The 9,014-nt window shown below is 62.3% G+C and overlaps 1 protein-coding gene across 1 annotated transcript; it reads right to left on the bottom strand.

Annotated features, from left to right (window-relative positions):
• Nucleotides 1-565: 565 nt before the first annotated feature.
• On the bottom strand, nucleotides 566-7,836 carry LOC142823228 (uncharacterized). Its single transcript, XM_075913858.1, has one exon. The coding sequence runs from the start codon at nucleotides 7,805-7,807 to the stop codon at nucleotides 2,765-2,767; it is 5,043 nt and encodes a 1,680-aa protein (XP_075769973.1). The 5' UTR covers nucleotides 7,808-7,836; the 3' UTR covers nucleotides 566-2,764.
• Between the last annotated feature and the right edge of the window lie 1,178 nt (nucleotides 7,837-9,014).

Raw genomic sequence — 9,014 nt, 5'->3', positions numbered from 1 at the left:
CTCAATACCTTCCTTTCACACAGAGAAAACAGCAGCAGTTAAACAAGCCACGAGACTTGGCGGGGTGGCTGGCCACGTGGGGGAAGGGGGGCCAGCTGCCGGCGCACAGGAAGGGGGGGGGCCAAGGGGTAGCCGGTCACAGGCCCGGGATCGAGGGGCACGGTCTGTGGGCTGGGATAGGTCCCGGGGAGCCCAGACATGGTGGCGCCGCAGCAGCGGCGGTGACCGGGCAGGGCAAGCGGCGGCAGTGCAGCAAGCTGCGAGACTCGGCGGGGGGGGGGCCGGCCATGTGGGGGACGGGCCCGCCGCCGGCGAAAGCGGGAATTGGGGGATCCGAGGGGGGGGGCTGTTTGGGGGCCCGGGCTTACAGTCGCCTGGGGGAACAGCCCTGGATGAAGTCAAGTATAAGCGGGAGAACGTGAGAAAGGGTGGATTAAAGAGAAGGGGAAGATTAAAGCAGTGGGGAAGACTGGGGGGGCAGTCACTCAGAGGCCCGCCGATCCCACTTAGGGGGGGAGGCTGGCCTCGTGGCATTAACCGCTGGGCAGGTAGTCCGGGGGGGGGGGGCAGGTGAGGGAGAGGAAAGGGTTAACCTAGGGGGAGAGACATGTCTGGACTAGAGCTGACTCTGGGGAGGAGTGCAGAGGGTTAGAGCTCTGGGGAGGCCAGGAACTAGCTTGGAAGGAGGTTATAGGGGCTGGGGAGAAACAGAAGCCGAGCCGGAAAACAAAATGGCAAGGAGTGGGGAAGTCAAGGTGGAGACTGGACAGAGGGAGATTGTGGGGAGAAGCTCTGGGGGGGGGGGAGGGCAAGAGTTAGTGTGCAGAGAGAGAAACAGAAACTGAGCCAAGAGACAGAGTGGCGGGAGAGGGGGTATGGAGAGATTGGGACAGGGAGGAAGATTGAGAAAAAGGAGCCGGGGAAGTCAGGGAGCGGAAAGTGGGGTCTCGAGGAAGCTCCGAAGGGGGAGCTGGCTCAGTTTCTTACCCGGATTGGGTGCGCGTTCAGGGACCGTTGGGACGTGTTTCCAGCGTTGTCCGCTGCGACCGCCACGCGAATGCCGATCAGGGGACCCGAGCACCGAGAAGAGCAAGATGACGAGAAGACCGAACCCCCGACACAGGTGTACTGTCTGTTCATAACTTTATTAAACCTACTGCGGCTTAAACTGATAAGAACAGATTGACTTTGAGATAATGTTTGACAAGCAAACGGTAAACATGCATTTAGTGGTTTACAAGCAAATGAGTACGTCCGGGGTCGGGTTTGGGGTTAGGGTGAGACCCGCTGGCGGGGTATCCCCGTCGTCCGGGATGCCGGTCGTGCCCCTGGCGTGGGGAGTACAGAGTATACGTAGATCCCGTGGGACGATGGGGGGGGGGAGTTACGGTGTTCTGTTGTTGAGGAACCCGGAGGTAGTAATGGGGGAGGCATGGAGGCCCCTGGACGTGAATAAGAGGTGGTTTGGTGAAGGTCTGCGTAGCGCATAAGGTGTTGGGTGGGGGCGCTTTCCCTGCATAGGCGATCTGGAGGGTTTGAGTTGCTGCAGCTGCAAGTTTTAGGGAGGTGGAGCGCCCCACCGTGTGCCCTAGTCTAGCATCCCCGCTGGATTGCTGGGGAAAGGTATGTGAGAGACCCTTTGGATGGGCAGAGCTTTGGCTCTCCCAGGGTCTGACCCTTGTCAGGGTTGCGGCTGGGTAGGGTTAGGGTGAGTGAACCCCCTACCGTGCCCTGTGTCGATATCCCCAATGGGTTGTGGGGAAGAGATAGGTGTGTGGGACCCCGTGGGTGGGCAGAGCTTGGCTCTCCCGGGGTCTGACCCGTATCAGGGTTTTTGCTGGGGGGCCCAGGGGTCCCTGGGTGTGTCCCAATGGACAGAGTGGGGAAAATGGTGTGCACTGGGGATTGCACGTTTCGGGAGGGCCGATGGGCCCTTGGTTCCCTCTCGGGGCATGTGAGGGGCGGTTGTAACTCAGCCCCTGGGGAGGGAAAAAAGGGGGAACATGGGAGACCCCCTGGAAAAAACCCTCCCCTGGTGTCCAACGACACCGAGTCCTTAGTCCTTCCTTGTCCCTCGATGTCCTCTTCTTCGGCTCCCTTGTCCTCTGGAACGGTTTTAGGCATTGTCCTTGGGGAGAGAGGGGGAGCGGTAGCAGAGCCAACACCCCCCAAACAAGCCCTCCCCTGGTGTCAAGTGACAGAGTCCTTTTTCGTCCCTCGGCTTCCTCTTCCGCCGCGTCCTTGTCCTCTCTGGCCTCATTGCTGCGCCTGCCGGGGGGGAGGAGCCCTCGGGGGGGGGGGGTAAATTGCCCCTAGAGGGGCCCCTGTTGATCCCTGTGGCGAGCGACAGTCAGCTGGTCCCGCTGTGGCTAGCGGGGGATGTAGTCCAGAGGCCCATTGAAATAGTCCGAGCACCAAGGTCCGGTTTTAGAGTCTCAAAGTCCAAGGAGGTAGAATCCAGACTCGATATCAAAGTCCAAAAAGGTCCAGTTACAAAGTTCCAAGAAAGTTTCAAAGTCCAAAAACAAAGGTCCAGTTCCAAAGTCTCAAGTTCAAGGGGGCAAAGTCCTGACTCCGTATCAAGAGTCCTCAGAGTCAGTCGGGTCCCGCGGCGTCGTCTTCTTCCGCATCCCTGTCCTCTGGCACGGTTGTGGACCGCACCCGGGGGTGGGCCAAAGGCTCAGTCTCGTGGGAGGGAAAAAGAGGGGGGAAGGACGTGGACTGGAGACCCCCCACAAAAAACCCTCCCAAAGTCCCGTGCTCTTCAGTGTTCCTGCGCGTTGTGGTACTGGCGGTGGCCCGTGACGTGCTCGGTGTAGATGTCGCGGGACCACCGGATGGTGTCGGAGACCATAAGCCGCCTCATGAGGCCGGCGTACCTCCTTCCGATGCCGCAGGCTTCCAGCACCGGTTTGTTCTGGGGGTCCCACGACCCCAGCGCTCCGACGAGCAGGGCGTAGATCTCGACCGTGTACCCTCTCGCCCTCAGGGTGTCCGCCAGCGGCGTGTATTTGGCGATCTTTCGCAGACGGGCCGCCCGGAACGCCGCAGACTGGTTCTCGAAGGGGACAGACACGTCCACCATGACGATCTTTTTCGCCTCCTCGTTAGTGATAACGATGTCCGGACGGAGGAGGCTGTTGGTGCCCGGGACGACGGAGTCCTGCGCGACGGTGCCCAGGGTCGGAGGCAGGGCCTTGACGACGCGGGCCTGGATGGCGTTGTGACGCAGTTTCCAGGCCTCGGAGTGCGTCTCGCAGCCGCAGAGGACGTGGGGCAGGGTCTCGTTCTCGAAACCGCAGCGTCTGCATCGCTTGTCCCGGTTGCCGAAGCGGACGGCTCCGTTGAGGGGGACGCAGTTGAGGCGGGCCCTGTGAACGAAGTGCCAGTCGGCGAAGCGGGTGAAGCTCCCCCCGGAAAGGAAGTGGTTGCTGGCGGTCCACTTGCTGGATACCTCAAACACCTTGCCCTGGTCTGGTTTCTTTTTCAGGTTCGCGGCGTAGAGGCAGCGGAGGGTGGATTTCAGGACTCTTTCCAGCATCTTTCGGGCGGGCGGCGTGACGACCGTGTTCTGGTCGGAGTTTCCGCGCGGGATCAGGATGCCCATCTCGCCTCGTTCCTCCTCCCAGGTCCAGCGACAGCCGATCCTCTTCCCCAGGTGGCGGGTGGCGGCGCGGGCACGGGACCAGAGGGAGGACAATTCTCCCCCTTGCCATCCTAGGTTGTTCTCAAGAGAACCGTTGAGGAAGGCGACAATGTCTTGCGGAGCGGGGGCCCTGGCGGCGCGCTTGCCGATGGTCTCTTCCAGGGCGGCGCTCGCGATGGTGCGCACTCTACGGTCTGAGCAGGTCAGGAGGCGGAAGGCGTGTGTCACGACGGCGATGTCGCACAGGTCTTCCATGCGCGGGATGTTGGCACCCCCTTGCCTGTGCGAGATGTACACGATGTCGGAGCTGGCCCTTTGGGGAAGGTAGAGCCATTTCCGGACCAGCTGCCGGATGGCGCGGTCTGCCTTGTTCAGTGGCCCCTTGGCGACAGCAGAGCCCCTGAGAGCGAAGGGGATGCGGGGGATGAGGAAGGTGTTTAAGGTGTTGATCTTTTGCCAAGGGGCGAGCAGGGAGCCGTCGATCTTTTTGGCGTCCTCGAGAATCCCGTCGATGGTTGCCGTCGGGGTCTGTTGGACGCGGATGCCGGTCGGCGTGCTGAGGTGTAAGTAGGATTCGCCGTCGGCCAGGGTGGTCATGGGTTCCCCCTGGATCAGGAACTGCGTCGGGTGTACCGGGGCGCCGGCGTTGCCAGAGATGTGCAGAGGGGCGCACTTCCTGGCGTTGAAGCGCAGGCCCATCCATTCGGCCGCACGGCTGGCGACCTCCAGGAGTACGCGGAGGTCCTCTGGGTTGTCGGCCAGGAGGATGAGGTCGTCGGCGTAGGCCAGGGCGCTGATCTTTTCGCCGTACAAGTTGAAGCCGGCGGGGCTATTCGCCATGGCGCGCAGGAGCGGTTCCATGGCCAGGTTGAATACGATGGGGCTGAGGGGGCAGCCCTGTTTGACCCCCCGCCTGAGGAGGATGGGGGCGGTCTCGCCTTCTTCGGCGCGGATGGTGATGGTACAGTCACTGTATAAGTCTCTGAGTAGGTGGAGGAAAAAGTCCGGAAGGCCGAATTCCCGCAGTGTGTCGAAGATGAGGTGGTGGGGGATGGACCCGAAGGCGTTGGAGAGGTCCAGCCAAGCCATGGCGCACTGCTTTTGCCGCCGTCTGGCTGACTGGATGGCCGCCTGTAGCACGTAGTTGTGCTCGTAGCACCCCTCGCAGGACATGAAGCCCTTCTGTGCGGCGCTGATGGCACCTCCGCTCACCGCCCAGTCCGTAAGTCTCGCGGCGAGGCAGCTGGTGTAAAGTTTGTAAATGGTGCTGGAGAGGGAGATGGGTCTCCAGTTCCCGGGGTCTTGCCGGTCGCCCTTCTTGTAGAGCAGAACCGTCATGGACGACTTCCAGGCGCTGGGGATACGCCGGAACTGCTTGCACAGGTTGAAGATGGCGGCGAGTACGAGGCAACCAGGGTCACGCTTCTTGAACACCTGGTACCTGATGCCGTCTTTCCCCGGTGCCGTGTTGGAGGTCCTGGCGAGCCTGGCAAACACCTCTTTAGGGGTAAAGTCACGCTCCAGGTCGTCTGCGGAGTCGACACGAGGCAGCCGGGGCAAGCAGTCTGGGCGGTGGGTCTCGGGGCATGCTGCGCGGTCAAAGACATCGGTAAAGTAAGCGTGTAGGCGGTCTGCGGGAACGTCGCAGAATGGCGAGGGTTCCTCGAGGATCTCCCTTATCGCCTTGGGACGGTTGGACTGGTACAGGCGCTGGAGGCGGGTGGTGGCTACCGTGTCGGTCTGGCGATCGTTTCTTCTGTTTATGGCGGGTTCGGTGTCAGGTCTCGGTGCTGGGGGTCCGCGTCGGGGGTGCTGCGTACGGGTCGGGGCTTGTTCGTCGGGCACGAGTCCCTCTGCTAGCTCCTCCGTGAATCTTTTGACCACGTCTTCCAGGTCACGGAAGGAGTTTGTGTCTCTCAGTTCCTCTATCCAGAGGAGCTGCCAGGCGGTGGCAGTGAGCTCTCGGTTGCCCCTCACCCGCTGGCTGTCTGGTTGTGCAGTCGCGGGTACGGCGGGTGAGGCGGCAGGGGCCCGGTGTTCCCCTGGGTCGGGAGTCGGGGAGGCGTGTGCGGTGGCGCGGCGCTGCTCTGGAGCGTCCAGAGCAGAGCGCAGGTCGTCGCGGCGTGCGGTGGGTCTGCGGTCTGGAGCAGGAGGCGGGAGAGCGGTGTCGGCGTCGGGTCCGGCGCTGGATCTGGGTGCGCCGTGGCGACTACTGGGGGCGGCAGGAGTCAGAGGGGTGTGCACGGTGGTGCGGCGCTGCTCTGGGGCGTCCAGAGCAGGGCGAGGGTCGTCGCGGCGTGCGGCGGGTCTGTGGTCTGGAACAGGAGGCGGGCGAGAGGTACCGGATCTGGGTGCGTTATGGCGACTACTGGGGGCGGCAGGAGGGCGACTGCTGGTGATGTCTCCTCCACGAGCCTGGCTGGGTCCCTCCCTCTGGCCGGGTCGGCACCTGGTGGTGTTGTCTCGTGAGGGAGGGCAGTAGGGCTGGAGCCGGGGAGGGGCGCTGGTCCGTCTCTCCGCCACGTTGAGTCTCACGCCTCGGACGTATTCCCGAACCGTCTGGGACAGGTTGGCGAGGCTGACGGAGGCTGCGGTTTGCTGGTGGGGCTGGAGGAGGGTGGGGATTCTGGAGGGCCTAGGGGGCCTGCCACTAACGGCGGTACTGCGGCTAGAAGAGGACCCGTGGCTGTTTGGGTCTTGGGGGATGACGGGCTCCTGGCTTGGAGGGGCAGGCGTGGTTGGTGGGGGCGAGGTTGTGGCTAAGCGGTCTGGGGAGGGTCCTTGCTCTAGGAGTGAGCTGGCAGGTGTTCCCCTAGGGAGGGCGGGGCACCGTGACTGGTGGACCTTACACCCCGCTAGGGCTAAGAAGGGCTTGGCACAGTGGGCACAGCGGAAGCCCACCTTCTTTTTGTGCACTTGCCTGATGTGCTGGCGCAGAGAGGTGGTGGTTGTGAGCCCCTTGTAGGTGGAGCAGCATGGGCAGGCGGGGCGATTCTTAGGGATCGGGAACTTGATAAGCGCGAGCCCCTGGAACTCGTCGCTGGGTGGGGGGATACGGGGTTCCCGCCTCGGGCGAGTACGGGGAGGCAGGGGGTCAGGAACATAGGAGGGGGAGGACGCCGAGTCGTCACTACCTGACCAGATGGGGGAGGGGGAGTCACTGGAGCAGCGCTCCGAGAGCAGTGAGACGGGAATTGCTTGCTGCCGGCATGTTCTAATCGGTCTCAAGCCGGCAGCCCTTGTGACTGGTGTCGGGACGTGGGGCGGTGGGGTCCCCGTGCTATGTCTGCGGGGTCCCCTGGGGTCGGTAGCAGTCTCTGAGCTGGAGGTACTCCCTGAGAGATTGGCCCTAACGGCATCGGCATACGAGGCAACAGCGGTGGTAGCCGTGCTCGGAGCGGTAGCCGTGCGGGCAGGAGCGGGAGCGTGGGTTGGGGATGGCTGGTCGCTCTGGGCCGCCCGGGGAGATTGTTCCGGGCTGGCGGTGCCTGGGTCAGAGCGTAGGGGGGAGGTATTGGAGCTCAGGGGAGACTGGGGCTGTAGTCCTAATGTGGCAGGGGTAGGGACTGGAGATGGAGGGGGCCACGAGGATGACCACACCTCCAGGGCCTCAGGCAGGATGGGGCTGGCAGTGTTGGGCCGGCAGACTAAGTCCCAGGTCAAGGGTGGGGAAGGAATTACAGGTAGCAGCGTTTGGGGGGGGCTTAGCAGGGCGATCTCCTCCTGGTGCGGGGTCCAGACATGGTTAAATCGGTCGGTGTCCCCTCCAATAGGGGACACCCCGGACCCAGCAAAGCAGGGGGCAAAGTTGCTGTCCAGGTCTAGCGGGAGCGCCCAGTCGACAGCGGAGGAAGGGAGGGAGGAAAGGACCGCGGGTGGCATGGCGGCAGGGCCACACCGGGCTGGGCTGGAACTGGCATCTGGAACCGGCGGGGGCTGGAACGATGGTATCGAGTCTCCGGCCACGGGGTGTTGGACGTCGCACGGCTCTCGGGGGGGCCCTCTGGCATCTGGTGGTGTCCGGGCTCTGGGCAGGTCACTGGGCATCAGGCCTGGCAGGTGCCGTCTGGTTCCCATCCGGACAGGTCGCCACAGGAAGCAGTCGGAGGAGCTGGAGTCTCCCGACGCGGCATTCGCGGGGCTGGCAGGGCGTCTCGACATGCTGAAAGATAGAACACAGAGACACCCGACCGGGGGGGAGGGGAACAGGGCAGGGGGCTTCTGGCTGCGGTGGTCCCAGAGGGGACCGGGGGTCAGGAGGCGGCCTCTCAGAGGGCAGGGGGGTCTGCGTTGGAGAAATCGCCAGGTACTACAATATTTAGCAACGATAACGATTGCCCCAACGCACAACCCCAGTAGTCAGCTCAGTAAAACACCTGAATCAGCAGCCAACAGCAGCCACAGGGAGCAGCACCAGCGAGAGACGGCAGCACAAACCCCAACCGTGTCAGACAGGGGGTCAGTGGACCAACCGGCGGGAGGAGGTAGAGTCAGTGTGAAGCGGAGGAAAATCAGTACAGGGGCAGGGGCCAGAGGGGAGGGGAGAGAGAAATGTGGACCAATAGACAGGCGAGCAAGCAGACAGAAACCGCAACAAGTGGCAACAGACGAAAGTGAAATAGAATCAGAAAGTAAGGTTTAGCAGCAATGTGGGTTATGGTAATAGATGAAAGTGAAGCAAAGATCCCAAGGCAAAGGCCAAAAAAGGAAGAAAGGAGGGGGGTTAGCCGAGCAGCAGAGGCGGTGGAGGGCGGGGGGCTGGCCATGTGGCAATGGCCGCCGGGAGGAGGAGCAAGCCGCCCGCGGGAGAGACTGAGCGCCCGTGACAGCAGTGTTAGTCTCAGAGCGCACTCCCAACAGTTAGCCCAGAAAGACAGAGCATTAACAGCCAACAGCAGCCACGGGAAGCAGCACCGGCGAGACACAACAGCACAGACCCCAACCACACCAGAGTTTAAGAACAGCAAGTGAGGCTGCGGTAACGGTCGAAAGTGAAACCAAATCCCCAAGCAAAGTCAACAAAGAAGAATAAATAATAATAAAAAAAGAGGGGGGGTGGCTGAGCAGCAGGGACGGGAGGCGGGGGGGCGGGCCACGTGGCAATGGCCACCGGGACACGGAAGGAACCGAAGGTAATAAAGCCGCCCGCGGGGGAAACGGAGCGGGGGCTTAGTCAGGAGCTCGGGGCTGGGGGACCCACAGGCAGGCGGGACAGGAAGCGAAGGTGCAACAGACGAGGGTGAAACTGACGAGAGCAAGACTGATGAGAATGAAACTGACTAGAGTGAGATAAGCAGACAAAAACCGCAAGCAAATGGTAATAGACAAAAGCGAAACAAAATCAGAAAGTAAAACTTAGTAGTGAGGT

The sequence above is a fragment of the Pelodiscus sinensis genome, chromosome 32 (genome assembly GCF_049634645.1).
Source record: "Pelodiscus sinensis isolate JC-2024 chromosome 32, ASM4963464v1, whole genome shotgun sequence".
In the NCBI taxonomy this organism is placed as follows: Eukaryota; Metazoa; Chordata; order Testudines; family Trionychidae; genus Pelodiscus; species Pelodiscus sinensis.
The sequence above is the reverse complement of the archived record's forward strand: the minus strand, read 5'-3'. Positions and strand labels throughout refer to the sequence as shown.